At 37.2% G+C, this 19,267-nt stretch overlaps 1 protein-coding gene across 6 annotated transcripts in view; it reads left to right on the top strand.

Annotated features, from left to right (window-relative positions):
• Nucleotides 1-414: 414 nt before the first annotated feature.
• Nucleotides 415-19,267, top strand: part of LOC124553586 (zinc finger protein 708-like) — an 89,102-nt gene continuing 70,249 nt past the window's right edge. For 3 of the 6 annotated variants that reach the window (XM_047127439.1, XM_047127438.1, XM_047127437.1), the window contains exons 1-5: nt 415-558; nt 2,665-2,746; nt 5,100-5,162; nt 14,063-14,155; nt 15,697-15,789. In XM_047127439.1, the coding sequence (XP_046983395.1) occupies nt 530-558; nt 2,665-2,746; nt 5,100-5,162; nt 14,063-14,155; nt 15,697-15,789 (360 nt within the window). In that variant the 5' untranslated portion in view covers nt 415-529. The remainder of the gene's footprint in view (nt 559-2,664; nt 2,747-5,099; nt 5,163-14,062; nt 14,156-15,696; nt 15,790-19,267) is intronic. The other 3 variants (XM_047127440.1, XM_047127441.1, XM_047127442.1) reach the window with 3 other exon arrangements.

The raw sequence follows: 19,267 nt of genomic DNA, 5'->3' as shown, positions 1-19,267 counted from the left end.
AGGATGCAAAGTGATTGCCCTTACTAAGGGTGTCAGGGAAGGGGTGATCATCATGGAGAAGAGGATAGTAGGGGGAGGGTTTAGTTCCGGCAAGGCGACGGAAGTCTGACAGGAACTTGGACGAGTTGTGAATCTATGTGTTTGTATTCGGTTGATATCCATGTGATAAGCTGCAGCTCTATCCACAGTTACAAGTGTTTCTTCACAAATGTATTGTAACTTGCCACTGGTTCATGATTTTTATCCCTACTTGCGCTTATGTTAGAATCATTTTTAGAAACATCGTTGTCTCCTGATATTACACAAACTCTGGTAGGCAAAAAGAAAAAAAAAATCAAATATTTCGTCAATCACGTAGGAAAGGGATGCATAACGAACGTGCTGCCGACGCATCTTTATCGCCGCTTGGAGCGCTAGTGTCGCTCCAGCTGTCAAACGGTGACAACTTTAACAGCAGTGAGCTCTATGTAGCAACCTTGAGCAGTGAGTGTCGCGACTGTTAATGTTAGACTGTGTGTCATACTAACAAATGTACACCGTGGAGATAAATAAGCAGAGGTAACAGTAAACTTGTTTCATTCGATCACATTTTTATTATTCTTGTAACTGCATGGGTAACACGAAGCATTTTACATGTTTTTTGTGACGATGCTCTGGCAATAGTTTCAATATTGTATTAATTTAATGGCTTTTACGGCATATTTGAAATTTACTTTGTTGTGTATACAAACGGCCATGATTAAATTATCGTTGGTGGATTTGTTTATGGTCTGGGCTTGCGTGCGAATGTGGTGTGTACTTGTTTTAGGTTATGTTTTTCAATGCAAACAGCTTGTTTTCCATGAGCTTGTAATATTTCTCAATAGACAGAGATCAATAATTTTTTCACCAGTATTTCGGAGCGCGCTAAGTACTCTACGTATACTGTTCATCAATTACGAAAAGTACATGTGCCGTTTGTAGCCTGTAGCGTCTTGTGAAGTACATGTTTTTTTGTCCCATCCGATAAAATCTCTACATGTATACTCTGTAACTTTGTAAAAGAGACGATTTGTATTTTCGACGTTTTTTCAATAGTTTCTATATATTGTGATCTCCAGTGAAAGTGCTAGTCATTTATAATTGCTGTGGCTAGTCATTTATAATTTTTGAGGGAAGGACGACCGAAGACAGCGAGGTGCTCACTTTCACTATTTCGTTATCTTAATCAGTATCACTGTTGTTATGTAATATTTGTTGTGAAGGAACGACGAGGAATAAGAATAGCGTTTGCTATGATGTAATGTGATGCTCCTCCCGATAATAGCGTGAGTAACTTGATAGTATTCGTCAGTCCTTTAGTGCACATAGTTAGTACCTCTTTTCAGGAATTGGGTATCGGTATCTGCAGATAAAAGATGATGTTGGATGTATTAATTTGTTGTGGCTATTTTGAATCATTTTAGTATCCTGTTATTTGATCTGCTGCATAGACCTGGAAATCTTACATTAACAACAATTTGTGTTAACATGCGTATATGAATGTGGTTTAGTATAAGGGTAATGCTGCAGTGTTGCAAATAGATGTAGAAAGAAATTAGCTGGTGTGGAAAAAGCTACTATGTAAGTGCAATTCTCACTGACAAAGAACATTACACATCATCAGACTGTAACAGAACATTCACCATGGGTCTGCAGTTAAGAGGGAGGAGAGCCAGTAAATATGTTTAGCAATAGAAAGTTAACCAATATTAAAAATAGACGACATTTAAAAAAAATTTTCGACAGTTCGTATAAAATACAGTATGTGTGATTTTCTTTAGTGGATAGATAAAAAAAATCAGCATTGCAATATTTGCTCTACTGTGGGTATTCAGTAATGCCTTGTACAAGGAAAGCCTTAAAGGAGCAACTGTGTCAAAAACACACATTAAACAAATGACAAAATGATGGTTTGTAGGCTGCTGAACTCCTCTTATAGTTAGGTTAAATTTTGTACACATCAAGATGATACTGAGTAACTGAAGACAAACTGCAGACTAATGTCTGAGTTTAGAGATTAAGTACTGAAAGTGCCACATACATGATTAAGACCCGCAAATTCCATTTTACATTGATGAGAACAGGATTATAACACATTTGGATAATCATTTGCATTAGGGTATTCCCAAACTAAATCCCAAAAATTGAAGGCTTTATTTAAATTTATCTTTCTTCAAATTTAAAATTGTGGTTGATGTAAGTTACTGATTTTCTGTAGAAAATATCATTTTCATTCATTAGTTGCTTTGATTGCTCATAATGCTGTATGCCTAGTTAAGAGTTCCTCTGGGAAAAAGCAAGACACCTCTCAAATAATGCTCACAGTAGTAGAGTATACCTTAAACCAATGACAGACACAAACAGTATCAGTCAGTCTAGCATTTTTTCTGTTGGATGGATTTTGCAAAACATGATTTTCTATCATTTTGAGATTATATGTTATGACACTTCATTATGAGAGAATTGTAAATCAGTTCTTGACATTAGACTCTTTTCTTCACCTAGTTTTAATTTATTTATAGTTTATTGGTTCATCTGCTGCACCCAGTAATGGACTGAAAATACTGCCTTTCAGCTGTATCTCACATTAACAAAGGAAATTGAATGTGACTTTTATTATCTGGTTCCTTGTCTTTCCTACAGCCTGATTGCAGTAATGGACCATGAAAAAACTATTTGGATAAAAGAGGAAACAAGTGAGATATCAAGTTCACCAGGCTCCATTGTAAGTAGTTTCTTAGTATTTTTTTACTGTTGTTTCATTAATTTCAGTGTGCAGTATGTTGTGTGAATAAACAGAATTCATGCCATTTTGCTGAAAGTATGAGGAATTAAGTACAATAAAATCTCCAGTGAGTTTTTAAGTTTACACTCAACATTTACAGCACTATGCATAGATTATAATGTGTGTTAAAATTCACAAATGATGCAGGGGAGGGTTTTAATTTAATTTTTCTAAATTTAGACAAATTTGTAATGCACTGCTTATTGGCAGTTATAATATATTTATATAAAATTGAACTATTATGATAAAAACAGTCATTGGCTGGATGTCATTTCCAATGAGCACAATATTTCAGCAAGTGACCACATTGCCATCACCCGGTGCACTAACTTACTGTGCACTTACTAGTGATCAGTATGAGCTATGAGTGTAATTTTTTAAAAGTGTATCATAGGTTACATAGATGGCACCTTGGATCTTGTGTTTGTATGTTCCTGTTGTAGACTGTGGTTGTCTGTTTTGTTTGTGTCACTACTTGAGTGGTGTCATAGATTGTCTTTTTGCTATACCTGTATAGGTCTAGTGGAGATGATGATCTCTTGAGGAAAGCAATGATTTGCATTGAGTGCTATACTATACATGTTGTGGTTATAGAGTTGCAGCATAGCCTAAGGCCTAGGTTAAGTAGGAAGATGACAGTCTAATTGTGGTTTGGGAAAGCCAATGAAGTTTTTATAACAATCTTTTTCCATAGCTACATTTATGCCATTGATAAAAACCCTTGCTTTCCTACCGTAGTCCAGTATTTTCAGGTTTTCAATACATCTGAAGGTGTTAATCACACTCAAACTCCTGATAGTTATTCAGTTTTCATTTTTCTGATATTTGCAAGTGGTTAGTGAAGTTATCTGTTGCTAATTTCTTAAGGCTTGTATTTCTGCTGTGTTAATGACGTAATTGGTATACCAGTGCTCAGTCAAGTTCTCATAGTTACCTTGAAAGAAGTTTGAAGAGACATTTACTGTGAACACTGGTTTAAGAAGTTAGTTTCATATAATATTTTTTTTTGCATTAGCACTTGTCTCTGAATATGTAAACCAAGTGTCAATAAGACTCATGGCAGAAAATTGTGATTTGTCTCTTTAGTTCACATTAATTAAATTTTAGAACACTGTGTACATGCACCCTGATATATTCCAGTGTGTATATATGTGATGGGAGCAAAGTTATGGCAAAACTAAGAGGTTGTACATTCAGTATTGATGTGGTTTTATTTTCTCTCTCTCTCTCTCTCTCTCTCTCTCTCTCTCTCTCTCTCTCTCTCTCTCTCTCTCTCTCTCTCTTAGCTACCTCTTCTATATACATCACTTCATGATGGAATGGTATTTGTAAAATTGCAAGGATGTTACAGAAATATTAAGGAATTTTTGTTGTAAATAATGTAACTTAAAGTTTGACCCAAACTTTTTGTTGCACTGTAAAATATTTGTTGCTTCCTTTGCATCCCTCATCTTGAATGTTTCTGCAGAATTGGTAATGATACAAATGCAAGAACATGCTCCATAGATTGGTTTTGCAAAAATTGTGTTGGCAGATTATATGTGTTTGTTGACAGCATAGCAGACAGTCTGCATTGAGTGAAGCTAGACTTCACATTTATTGTAAGCCTGGCTTAAGAACAACAGTACAGAGATGTGTGTTGTTCAGCTTTCAACCTTTTCACCTTGATTATATTTCACTTCTCTTCATTATATTTAACCTCTCTTCACTGATGTGAAAATTCGAGGATTATGTCGCACGTTTTTATTCTTTAAATGGTATTGTGTCTGCTGTAGGTAGTGAATCATGAGCAAGTTAAATAATTTGTGATGCAATAAAACCTACAATTTCTGTGATGATGATCTTTTGCCACTCCTATTTGGAGTAACTACAAAAACCAATATACACATGACATTTATCTTTTACACTACTTCCATTGTATAAGAGTGTTTTTCAATAACTCAGTGCTGTATGAAAAAGCTGTGGGTGTTTCATCACTCAGTAAGAATTTATTTTTAGAATAGTTCTGTAGTGAGTAATATCTAGAAAATAATGTTGTCATTCACATAATTTTATTTTCTCTCTAACTGAAATAAAACAAATCAGTTTTTCATCAACCAGAATTACTGTCGCACAAAAGAACATATACTGAGAACTGACAATAAAATGATAGTTGTTGCTAAATTATGTGGTGTTAATTATTCATGAAAAGTACTTTAATTGTGGCATAGAAGTTGAGGAAGTTGCTAACAGTGTGTGGAGATCATGACTTTTTTAAATGTACTCATTTTGCTTTGTGTTACTCTCACCACAGGTCCAAGTATACCCCTCTAGTGTGAAAATAAAGGAAGAACCACAGGAGACTGGGAATCAAGAGGTAATTCTAGAATTTTTTGACTGAGTGGAATTAATCACTGATTTGTTATTTCACAGTTGCTGGGAATGTAAATGAAGAGGTAAGCAATATAGCTGAGCATTATTGTCAAGGTTTGTTCAGATATGCTAGTAATTATTACTGACTCACAATATCATAATTTGCCCACTATTGTCAAATATGGCACAAAAGCCTAAATATAGTATTTTTTAGGCATTGCTCTATATGGGTTGAAGTATTGTCTTTGTACAGGAACAATAGTTTTAATATCTACATTAGTAGAGTTATTATCTTGTACAAGGACATGGTAAAAAGTAATGCCTCCACATTTTTTATGCAGAAACTGTTATAGCTTTTCAAATAAAACAAACTTTGTTAATTTTTTACGTCTTTATTCTTCATGTTGACGTATTTATTTCTCAACGTAGTCTCACACACAATGAACACATTTCTCTTGCTGAGAGACCAGTTCATTGATACTGACACCGACTTCGTTGACAGAGCCACAACCTCACCTCTGCTTTCACTGCTTCAGTCACTATCTAATGGAAGTCCTCGAAGGTATTGTTTAGATTTGGAAACAGATGAAAATTGGGTGGGGCCAAGTCAGAAGTATATGGAGGATAATTGATGACAGTGAACCTAAGCTGTCGGATTGTTGCAGGCATTGCAACCCTCATGTCTTGCCTGGCATTGTCATGCTGAAGGACAGGGTAGTGCATGTATGGGCAGACTCTTTGAATTTGAAACTTGATCGCAGTACGCTGCTCCTCACGCACCAACATAGTTAAGCTACACATGTTCATGTTACATGCTACAATCCAGAGCCCTCTAGCAGCAGATGGTTCCAATTTGGGTCAACAGAGCGAAAAAGCCTGTGCACATTACTCAGTCGAGTAATATACGTGACATGTAGTATCTCGACCGATACTGCAAACAGAATTAAAAAGTTGGACGCATTACTTTTTAGCACACTCTTGTATATACAAACAAAAATAAGAACTACACGTGATTGTGTTGATGTCTAAATAAAATGATGCATGATAGTTGCTGCAATGCCCTGGACCTGAACAGTGATTTCTTACGTATTTGACCAGTTACCTTGACAAGTAAACTATCCACAGACACTTCTTTGACTGAGTCAGTTGTTATTCTCATGGGAGGTTTGATTAGTGGGCAGAGCAAGAATGTGAATTCATCATATACTGTGAAAATGATGACAAAGTACGATTAAAGATATGAATGCTTTTGCTTGAAAATACTCCATTATGTCTGGAAACCCAAAGTGAATCTTGACCCTTCTCAACACTCTTATCATTCACATCACCATCTGAATCAGCATGATACTATATAATACCTACTTTTACAACAATGTGGCAGTTTTCATATTTTACACCAAAGTATTATCTACCATTAAAATTACAGCGCTATTGTAGGCTTCTTTTCTTTGTCCCTTCTTCTACATTTTAATAAACCCTTGCAATGTCATGTGCTTCAATTTATTTCATTATCCTTGTTATCAAGGTATTTACTTAAATTGCGGAGCAATTCTGTTTGTCTTCATTAAATTTACTTTATTCTTTTTTCATTTCTGTTTTTTCCTTCATTAAATATTTTTACTCTTTTTTTTCATTTCTACATTTATCATTTCCTCCATTAGGAAAACCTAAAGAAAGATGGACAGATGGAGCAAATTCCATCCTCCAGAATATGAGTTCTTAACAACTGCAATGCCTCATTCAGTTGGTCCCTAAAGCCAATGTTATTTTGATCATACACAGTTTACACTATAGTGCATTTAAAAGCAGTTGCAACTTTTGACGTTTGGCTCACTGTGTGCCATTGCCTAGGTAGCACCAATGGTTAGCTGTTCAGCTGGTAAAGTGCCCATGGTGCCACACCATGGGTAAACAGTACCATGTGGTGTCACGCATCAGAGGCACCTACATTCATTTCCTCTCATTGTAAATTGATACTTTCTGGCAGTGAAGTGTTTACAGCTGTCAGGTATTGTAAACAAGTGTTCCGTGCTGCCGTTGCATTAATAATAACATTGCAGCATGTCTGAACATGAGATTCACAGTAAAAGTGATCACCCAAGAACTCGTTCACCAGCTGTGAAGTGTTCTGCTGCAAAATTTTCCTCCAAATTCGACAATAGTAATGGACAATGCACAATACCATTCAGTTGGGATGGATAAAGTCCCAGCAATACAGCAGAGGAAAGCAGCTATTTTTCTCAGCGTACAAAGAAATATTCGATTGGATAAAGTTGAACCCATCTTGTGTAAGGTGGAGTTAATGGAACTTTCAGTACTGTACCAGCCAGAAACTCCATGCTAACAGGTCAGTGAACTGGCTAATGTTTGGACATTGTTTAATCAGTCTTTCTCCATATTATGCTCATTTAAATCCAGCTGGGAATATATGGTCCTAGGTGAAAAGTAATGTGGCAAAAAAACAACAAGAAATCTATACTCAGTGATGTTGAAATGTTGACAAGAGAAGTCACTGCAAATGTTATATCGGACTGGTCTCACGTTATCAGGCATATCAAGAATGTAGTTGAGGAGAGCTGGATTCATGGACCGTGACAAGTTTTGAGAAATATGGTACTTCTCTTGTTGCTGTGTTAACATCTGCTTCTTTTGCCTAAACACAGTATAGTTTACAGATACACATCTCACTAACATTGTAAGGCAATTGAAATGGCAACAGAATCCTAAAACGGTGTGTTATTAACCAAGCAACTGAGGGCGAGACATATCAGTAGTTATAAGAAAGCCAGTTCTCAGTATAAAAGTAAATGTGCAGCTTCTTCACTTATGTCAGTATATGTGGCAATTTCAGATATTAACCATATGGTAAAATACTCTCCTCTTTGCATGCTATCATCTCCCAAGCTTGTTTTAATATCTCAGACCATTTATGACTGTCTTGATTTAATTCTTTTGGCCCCTATGGGGGCATAGGGCATCCAGGAGAACTCGCCATCTGTCTCTGTATTTGGCCATTTGCCTCAATTTTGCCCAGGTTTTGCCAACTCTTTTTGCTTCCCCTTCCATTGTCCTCTTCCATGTGCCCTTAGGTCTTCCTCTCTTCCTTGTTCCCTGGGGATTCCATTCCAATGCTTTTTTCTCGATGGTTCCATCTCAAGGTGTGCCCCAACCAACACCACTTTCTCGCATCTGGTCTTCTATAGGTATTCGGTTTGTTATTCGCCAGAGCTCCTCATTTCATATTTTTTTCTGGCCACCAGATATTCATGATGTGTCAGAGACATCTATTTATTAAGCTTATCCATTTTCCTGCTTTCACTGGCATACACAAGGACAGCCTTCTCATTTGTATTAAAAATACGGATTTTTGTTTTGTACATGATATTTCTGTTTTCTGTATTGGATACAATTTATGCCTTTTTAATGCGGTTTTTCATGTCATCTCCAGCTCCACCATATTCCATCACTATACAATCAAGATACAGGAATGAGTTGACAGTCTCCACCCACTGCTCCTCTATTAACAGTGGCACCTCCGATGTTCCCTGAATTTACTATCATTTCCTTTGTTTTGCCTGTATTTATCTTGAGGCTAGCAGTCTCTGCTTCTTCTTTCAGCAAGTTTAATGTAGCTTGCATATCCGTCAGCTAGGCTAGTGATACTGTGTTGTCTGCAAAATCCAAATTCTCTAGACATTCATGGATCTCCCACTGGATTTCTCGTCTCGTGCCTGCTGTGACTCTTCACATAACTGAGTCTAGAACAAGTAGAAAAAGTGTTGGTGATAAAATGCAACTCTTTCGGACTCCAGTTATTACTTTCATGGGCTCTGTCACATTTCCCTTGTGGAGTATGCAATGTTTGTAACCATCATATAGATATTTTATGATGTTTAAGATCTTCTGTGGTATCCCATACTCCTGCAACACCTGCCAGAGCACTTTGCTTCATGCAATCGAAGGCCTTCTGAAAATCAATGAATACCAGGTACATGTTTGCTTGGAATTCTTCGCTTTGCTTTAAAATTATCCTAAGAGTGTTAATAAGATCAATACAACTGTGTTGTGCCCTAAAACTGGCCTGTTCTTTACGCAGTCACTTTTCAAGAGACACTTTAATTCTGTTTAAAATAATTCTGGTGATGATGTTACTGGCACTGACAACAATGTAATACCATGCCAGTTGCTACAGTCTGACAAATTTCCCTTTCTTGGGAGCTTTATGACCAAACCATTTTTCCACTCCTTTGGAGATTTCTCTTCAAGCCAAATATGCTTCATCAAGGGATAGAGCATCTTAACAGTACGTTCAATATCAGCTTTTAAGGCCTGTGGTGCTATGTTGTCTAGGCCTGGAGCCTTTGTATTCTTTATGGTTTTCAAAGCAACCCTAATTTTGTCCATTTTGGGACACTGCAAATTTATATCTTGATCTTCTTTGACTTACTCTGGAACATCTCTTACCTGTTCATCATGGTTGTCTTCAAAATTTAACAGTTCCTTGAAGTGCTCCTCCCATCTCTGTAGCTGTGCCTGTTGAGTGGTAGGCATCACCCCGCCCTTGTACCTAACTGGTCCTTCATATCTGAAGTTCTTCATTGACAAACATTTGGTTGTATTGTAGAACCCTTTAATATTTCCTTGTCTTGATGCCTCTTCTGCTAATTTTGGTTGCTCATCTTTCCATTTCCTTTTCTCTCTCTGTGTATTCTTTATGCGCTTCACTCTTCTGAACTCTTGTCATACAAAGATTTAACTTAAGTTTTAGTTCTTTCCGGTGGCTGATCTCATCTGATGTAGCATTGGAGGTCCGTTCCTTCCATAGATTTGCCTTACATCCTCTGATTTTTTTCTATCACATCTAAATAACTGTCTTTAATTTTTTTTCCCCAACATGTTTCAATTCCCTTTTCCATAAAGTTTTCTTCAGAGAGGATCTGGAATCTGTTTTGTAGTTCAAGAGCAAATGTTTCTTTGATCTGTTGGTCTTTTAGCCTTGCTAGATCTGTTTTCTTGCTCCTGTGACTGATCTTGGTTCTGTTTGCCTCTTTTTTCAGTCTGAATTCTGCCAAAACTAGGTGGTGGTCACTTCCAACGTCCGCTCCTCTTCTGTTTCTGACATCTAACGGAGAGTGTTGGAACTTGCAGCTTATGACTATGTGGTCTATTTGATTTTCGGTAACATGGTCTGAAGAAGATCACGTTTTCTTATGGCAGTTACGATGTGGAAACAATGTGCCTCCAATGACTAGGTCATGTTCAGTGCATGTGTCTGTCAGCAGTTCACCATTTACATTCCTTATCCCAGTACTGTACACACCCTTGATATGTTCAAGCCCTTCATTTTCTGAACCAACTTTTGTGTTCAAGTCACCCATTAAAGTTTTTAGGCCCCTAGAATTTGTTTGTCTAAGGGCTCCGTTAAGCTCTGTATAAAATGTATCTTTTAATTCTCCTTTAGCTATTTTATTAGGTGTCTAGCATTGAATTACAGTGACATATCACACATTTGTTTTAAAGCATGTGGTTATTATCCATTCTGACACTGGTTTCCACTCCAGTAAGCTCTTCTTGCTGCTTTTAGATAGTAAGAGCCCTACACCATTCCTACACATCACGTCCTCACCTGTCTGACCTGCGTACAGCAGCAGTCCACCAATTTGTGTTTGTAACTCCCCAGATTCTGGCCACCTTATTTCACTTAGTCCCAATATATCTAGTCGGTAGTTCTCCATCTGGTTTTCAACCTCTCTTAGCCTCCTTGCCTCTCTCAACATCCTTACATTCCAAAAACCAATACAGGTTTTCCTTTTCAGCCAAAGGTCATATCCTTAAGATCCATCCAGCTGTTTCTCCTGTTAGTTTCTGTGATGCGTGTTTTTTGTTGGTGTGGGTTATCAGCCCACAGCACCTGAGTGTCCAGGTGGGGCTGCCACCTCATGGCCTGGACACCTGCCAAGGTTTTATTTCAGGACATTACCCCCTAGATAGCTTGTCTTCAGCACAACTAAAGAATGCTGTCCATGCCTTTGCACTAAGGCCTATGTGCATCAATGTTGTCATGGTTTCCAAGGATCTTCTGCTGTCCACATTATGGGGCTGTGCCTGCTGCCACACAATCACAGGGAGGAAAAGGAAAGAAAGGGAGAGTATAGGATGGGCCACGATAGAGTACGACAGGACACTAGGCAGGACATTGTGAGACACACTTCATCTGGATCCTCTATGGAGATCTGTCCAGCTTGGGAGGCCCTGCTTGTAGTTACACTACTGCTGGTATAGCCCTCCACTTCATTGGATCACACAAACCTCTCGCCCACATGGATGGTGTTTCATTAAGGTGGTGTCTCCTGAGGGGGAGACCATTTATGAGATATAAGGGATTTATGAATATTTCATTCTGGCATTTTTACTGGCATGTGCGTTGGTATGGAGACCTTTACTAACATTCCATTTACTTGACATTGGAGATAAATAGCAATTTCTCAGAGGTTCAAAGAATAATTCAATATGTTATCTAAATTTCATATGCAGCATAATATGACCTAACACAAATCAAATGCAAATTGATAGTGACCCCCCTATGTTTGTTTGCAAACTTTATGAATTTCTTGCAGTAATTTAACTTATACTGAAATATCACAATAACTATGACCTTTCTTGAAGTGATAGGGAATTAATCAGAAAGTTGACAAATGAAGCTATAAGATGTGCGAGAAAGATTACAGATCAACCAGATGTGCAGCTGACAGGTAATGTGCCAAGCAGGCCTGACATTACCTTTGCCTGCTGATATCATCCATGCTAGCAACTATGCACCCCTCCACTCGATCCATACTGAATTGTCAAAAGTCACAACTAATTTTAAATGCACTATAAACAACTTCTTCTTTTGTGCATTGAGTATTAGGCCTTCACTCTTCCTTGGCCTTCCCCGGCTTCGTCAACCTACTGGGCTATAATCTCTGATGTTGTAATATTGTCTGCCACTGTTCATTGTGTCAAGATATCGACTCAGTTTTCCTCTTTGTCATCAATTTTGTTTTGTGTGTTAAACATTTTAAATTCTGTCATAATGTCTTCTCTCATACAGCCATTTGTGGGTGTAAAGAATTCCATTGCACTGCCTGGATCTTACTGCCTTGTCATTTGTAAATGACTAATGACTCGCCTCCACAGGGTAATGTGGGGATGGTCATCATTTTCTAAAACTTCCTTCATGTTATTTTCTCTGTCTTTTTTTCTGAAGTACCTGTTTGCTTTTACATGTAGTTTCCAAATTTTGTTACTTTCTTACCTGTATCTTTGTCATGTTTGTATGTGATATCACATTTCAGATAGTTAAAATAGCTGACCTGTTGTACTGCTGTATTGTTCAGCACTGTTTTTAGATTTAAAGAGGTCCCATCCTATAAAAATCATACTTTACTTTTGTTCTCACCTTGGTAATGGCTAAGGAACCAACCCTGACAGAGAACTGGCAGGTCTGAAGCCCATAAGCTGACAGCTACACCATCAGACTCAAACTGCATGGCACTTGTGATATGATCAGAACATTTTCACACAGCAAGTGTTCCATGCAAGGCTTGAAATTCTGCCAGTTACATTATAAAGGATGTATTCACTCTGGGAAAACTGGGAAATCCTGGAATTTTTTCATCTGAGGAAACCTAGGAATTTTTTAGGACTATGGAAATATTTCATTGTTTTAGTTCTCAGTTAAAATTTTGTAATTAAGGCTGGTAAGAACTGATGCTCTAACAAAGGATTTTACAGCATCCTGCTGCAGCAGAATAATACTGTAGCAATAAAACATAAACAAGAGGATAAAACCAAAATAAAACATTGCAAAGGAAATGTGCCATTTACAACAACAACAACAACAACACAAACACAGTGTACACACAAGTGTCTGCCAACAGCAAAATGCGTCAAAAGCTTTGGGATGAAGACTATGCAACATAATAACAAACAGCTTCCAATCAGTGTGACTGTTAGGTTCGCGTGAGTGGTTGCGAGTGGGCTCATGCACATGCTCAGTTTATTCATGTAGGAGCAGTACCTTTTCCTGCTTCTAGCTACTTGAAAAGTTTTTCTGGCACACCGAAGCTGTCAGGGTGATTTTACTGTTTCTTCTTCATTTACAGCTCTCACATTAAATGGAAACAAAATGAATTTCTTTGGTCAGGAGCTATGAAATGAATTACAATGCATTCACATAATAATGGAAGTCTAAAATATCATATTGATTTTAGTTTCCTCATTTTATTTTATTTCAGCATTTTGGCAGTCAAATATTAATCACTTTGCAGAACAGTGAAGTTGTTTTTGTTACTTTGCTAAAGAAATTTTGGCTTTTATTGATCCTTTCCACAGAGGCAGTCAATTTATTTGAAACTAAATGTTTCATTCCACACTGTTGGCTACTTTCAGCTGTTCACTGTAATTAAAGAGCATTTTTTCATCTTCTTGACAAAGTAAACTGCCAACAGGAACCAAAGTCTAGACCATAGCAAAAGTTGTCTTAAGCATATATAAACAGTCCAGGGAGCAATCCAAATCATGAAGTGTAATGCATGCAAGTTAAGAAACCTAGAACCTTTGCCTTCCTTCTACAGGCAAGTGCTCTACTGATAGTGCACCTGCCTGTGAAAGGGAAAGGTCTTACTTTTGAGTAAGAGTCCTGCACACAGTGTTAATCTACCAGGGAGTTTAAAATCAATGCACACTCCGCTGCAGAATGAAAATTTATTCTATTTGGATGATTACTGCTTTTTTAGCAATGTAATTTTCTATGTGAGGTGTGGTTGAAGACAAACCTCTCCATCACTCTTAATAGTTACACAGTTGTTACAGTGTTTTATATGCAAACTTTAAATGGGTAAAATTATTCTCCTTTTTCAGTTACTTCAAGATCCATTAAAAATTGAGGCTCCATTTTACAACACAAAGGAAGATCCAGGACTGAAATTGAATGTGAGTCTCTCTGAACATAGTGTAAGTTTTCAAGTCAGTGTTGTTTTATGCTTGAGGTACAGCAAGACAATCGTGGAATGTAATTGCTGCATATAGTTAAAAAAATCATAGATGGAGAGCCATTCTAACCTACAATATCAGTAATTTTTAGTATTTTTGTAGAGTTACCATGACTCATTATCCTTGTGCGTTATATGTTATCCGTGGTGGTGGTGGTGGTGGTGGTGGTGGTGGTGGTGGTGGTGGTATGTCAAAAGACTGCTTTGAACCCAGCTCTCCAAGCTACTCTATCCTGTGTAACCCTGTTCATTATAGAACAACTAATGCAACCTACATTCATCTGAATCCTGAATCCTTCTTACTGTACTTATCTCTGGATCTCCCTTTACAATTTTTAGCCCACCTCCTCCCCTCCATCCCCTGCCTACACCTCCTTCCAGTACTAAATTGGTAATCCCTTAATGTCTCAGAATGCATCCTATCAACCAATCCCTTTTTTAGTCAAGTTGTCCCTTAAATTTCTTTTCTCCCCAATATGAGTCAGTACATCTTCATTAGTTCTGTGATCTACTAATCTGATCTTCATTCTTCTGTTGTACCACATTTCAAAAGCTCATATTCTCTTCTTGTCTAAACAGTTTGTCACCCCTCTTTCACTTCCATACATGGCTACGCTCCAGATAAATACCTTCAGAAAAGACTTTCTAACACTTGTGTGTGTGTTCAATGTTAACAAATATTTCTTCTTGAGAAACGCTTTTCTTGCCATTCTCAGTTATTTTGCTACCAAAATAGCAAAACTTGTCTACTACTTTAAGTATATCGTTTCCTAATCTAACTCCTCCTAACCTTTGACCAGTACAGCACGGCATCATTTGGATATACACAGATAAGGCAAACATTACACCTACTGCCCACCATGAGAGTCAATGCGCAGTGCTGTGGACACAGGGCTACTAAGGGAAACATTTGCCTTGGGTATCATTGAACCTCTAGTAGTAACCAAATGCATTACAATTACTGTGGATTGTGTGAACATGGTTCCTTTGATGCTTTGTTTTTCCTAATGGTAATCACATATTTCCAGCTGGGTAATTGTTGATTTCACAAGGCCAGAATCATGCCGCAGTGGTTTGAAGAGTATTACAGTGAATGCACATTCATGACTTGCCCATCACATCCAACTGATGTGCATCTGTGGAACACATGCCAATCTGAACCCACAAATCAACAGCCAGTAATTCAAGGGATTTGCATGAGCTAAATTCTAGCACATCTAGTGCCATATACCTGCAGAAACCTACCAAGAAATTGTCAAATCTTTGCTATCCAGAAATACTGCTGTAGTGTGTTGCAGATATGGATCCACACACTACAAAACAGATGGTTTGATGAGTTTGCTCAACAGCGTATGGTACTAAAATATCTGATCAGAAAATTAGCTTTATTAAATTACTCTTTGAATAAGAGATGAGTCACTGAAAAGTGTGATCATCTTCATAATGAAATATTGAGAGCTATGTTGTATGTACATAATCAGAGGTTTTGTTTTCTTTTGTCAGTATCTGGAAGACCCATTTATAGCCTCGGGGTCCACTGATCATATTAAGGAGGATTCAGTACTAAATTTAGGAGCAGAAGAAATTGAGACTTTTGTAAGTATTCACATTTTACAGATGGATTGCATATGAAGTAAAAATATGTCATTTGGTAACTGTGGAATACAAAGAATGCATTACAGTGAAATTAGCATCGTTTATACCCCTTAGAAGTTTTGTAGTATTGTATTATTCCACTTCGGTTATTTGCTGACTGTTATGAGTAGAATTTCAACAGAGCTGTAACAATATATGTAATCATATTTTCACTGTCACAGGTTGATATCAGTTACAGCAAGATCATGATAATTTGGCACTCTATAATCCAGCGGACCCAATAGTCCAACATGCGTCTGGTATTTTGCCATGGCGTGACACCTTTTCAGCAATAATTGTTTGCCTAACTGTGTGATTATAGTCTTGCCAAGATAAGCCAGTTGCATTACTGGCTTTGTCAGTATCAGTGATTCTTCATTCACTAAACCTAAGTTTACAGTACTTATGTTTACATCAGTGCTGTGGTATTTTAATTATTTAATGAAGTCATTGTGCTGTGTTAATATTCAGCTACTTGTATGACTGTCAGTTAGACTACATCGCAGTAAAATGTTTGTATGTACAGTGAAAAATTTCCAAGCAGAGCAAAAGTGCACCTAAAGCAACAAAACACAAACGTGATGTTGACAAGCCACAAAAAACTGGTCATCATAAGCAGACTGGAAAAAGTGAGAACCAAAACAGTATTATGAGTGAACTATGGTCTAAAATGATTGAAGAAACAGAGATGGAAAGCAATTTAAATGATGAGTAGTTTACAGCTGATCGCTCTGAAATTGTACAGATGATAAATTCTGTGTCTACCAATGAAGTGAGTGCTTTTTCAGGTGAAATTAAAATGGATTGACATAGGTAGAAATTCAGTTACCGAAGGAGAGTGGATGATGTGATATTATAAAAGTGTTTTGAAGTCACAGGAGGCACCAGAAGTTGACAGTGATTATGGCAAAATGTCTGCAACTAACGTATCTGGGATTGACACTATGGAAGCCTTAGACACTTTAGTGAGATTCACTAATTGAAGACAATAATATGGTGCCTCTGAAGTTGTGAATCTGAACATCAAGCAAAATAATTGTTGTCAAAAAAGGGCTCAATCCAAGAAACAATTTGGAATTTTTGTAATGTTCAGGGTGTTCTGAAGATAATATCAGCTAAACCATCGGTGGTAGACACCAGTCTGGCATATTCCATGCCTGTGAGGCTGTCAGATATCTGTACTGTGTCTAAGACAGTGATTACAACTAAACTGCACCACATTATTGACTATAATCTTTATTAATTAGCTTCTTGATATCCTCAAATCAGTGGTCCTTATTGTATTTTGTAACTAGCATACAAAACTTTATTTATGCACAGTATATCGAACTTCTCTAAAACTTTGAGCCTTAAACTGTTGTGTTAGAGCAATGTACTATTTGACTTTTAATTCAATTTTATATGTATTGGAAAGTAGTTCTTTTTCTGATAAAGGCTGAGGCCAAAAGCTTAAGTGTAAATCTCTTTTAATTTTGCCTGTTGGCAACTTAACATGTTATCTTTACGTTAGTAGCAATCTATCTTTTTCTAGAGTTTTGATATTCCTATCAGAAGTATCACATTGTTTGAAGAAGACTATGCATTTCAGTATCTTCGATTAATGTGTTGTAAGCAAATTCATTGGGCTCTTACCTGGTCAGTGAGTCTCTGTATTTGTGAGTTTGTGGTAAAAGATTTCCACGCAGGGAAAATTATTAAATGTGCTAATATGTACACAGGCTAGTCACAGTGAACTGGGGAAATAGTGATTGTCATATAAATTTTGAATTGTATAGTTTAGCCTCATGTCAGACACATGGTATCATTAACAGGTTTAAGCTATAATCAGATGAACTGTGCAAAACAGAAATACAGAGGCAGTAAACTACTATAGTGTGTTTAAAAGAAGTTGCAACTTTTGGAAATTTGGTGAAGAAAGAGTGCAGGGAAGCATAGTTTCCAAGGGGTAGCAACAACACAATGCCTATCTTAGGTTATGACCTATAGTCAGCTTCCAAGCAAACATTCTTTGGCCGTAAAGAAATACAATACTAAACGGAGCAGTTACATCAATGAATTTTTCATATGTACTCACATTTACAGTGTAGTTAAGTGAAACCAAGGGAAGAATCATCGCTGTCTCCCTCAGAACTGGAACTGGCACTGGAGCTGACTGAACTGACTCTCTGTTCCATCTGTTCTTTCAGCAGTCCATAAATCCATGTCTCTTCAATTACCTTCTTTGAATGGCTGACAACTCAGTATCATTACTGTGGGGTAAAGTTTGCAATGGCTTTTTTTTTCTGCATTTCAACCTCAATGAGCCCAAACTTCTTGGTGTCTCCTGCCACAGTACCTCTCACCTGGGCCCATATATGCTCAGCTGGATTCAAATGAGCATGATATGGAAGAAGCCTTGATTGCATTATGCTCTTTAATGTTAACTGGTTTGTTGACTTTGTATTGTGGAGGTTTTGGCTTCTACAGTGCAAGATCCATTAACTATGGTTTATTCATGCCAAGTTCAACTTTATCTGATATAATGTTTCTTTGTGCACAGAGCAAAATATTTAGTTTTCGCCTCCTCGTTGTTAGAGCGTGATCCACCACAGCAGAGTGGTATGGCACATTGTCCATTATTATTATCAAATTCAGATGAACATTTCACAGCAGAACATCTGAAAACATACAACTCTATACTGCACCACATATTATATTAACATACAATGTGTATTACCAAATATGTTATTACGATGCAGTAAATGTAACCCTCTGGGAGGATTTAAGTAAAACTGACCATGAGTTACCTAATGGGTTTGTCTTATTGAACCTGAATTCAGTGCTACGGAGGAAACCAGAAAGCTAAAGATTGAAATTTGGAATTTTTTTTAAGAAACCAAGTTTGCTAAAATGAAATAAAAATTGTCACCAGCCTAATTAGGCATACTAATGTTGAACATTACTTTTATATAATCTGTATAGAGTTGTGATAAAGGGAAGCTACTATTACTTCTTACCCAATGAAGTGCAGTGAACTCTACTATAATCAGACAAGTGGTACAGTGATGCTAGCAGTTATAAATAGTATATGCAAGTTCTCAGAGAAACAGTTAACAGCGTATTTCTTCTCAATAGTAATTACTTCATTATATATGAATTATGTGATCACCAAAATTTATGAAAGTCAAAATTAAACCAGAAATGGACATGGACTTAGTCCTATTTCAACATTTACTTTCCAAATAGTACAAATATAATTAAGTCACGTGCAATAGGATTTTTCACTCATTAAGAAGTAATATTGTTTCTACTTTTATGGATAAGGGCAATTACAGTAATTTTATCTTCAATAAACAAAATTGTTGGTGGGGGTTCTCAAATTGTTCCCCCCTCCCGGGGGCTAGCCACTCTTTGGCAGGTTCATACTTGGCTACCACGGAGCCCCAGCCTTTCGCAGCCC

This window comes from Schistocerca americana, chromosome 11 (assembly GCF_021461395.2).
Source record: "Schistocerca americana isolate TAMUIC-IGC-003095 chromosome 11, iqSchAmer2.1, whole genome shotgun sequence".
Classification (NCBI taxonomy): Eukaryota; Metazoa; Arthropoda; class Insecta; order Orthoptera; family Acrididae; genus Schistocerca; species Schistocerca americana.
The sequence above is the reverse complement of the archived record's forward strand: the minus strand, read 5'-3'. Positions and strand labels throughout refer to the sequence as shown.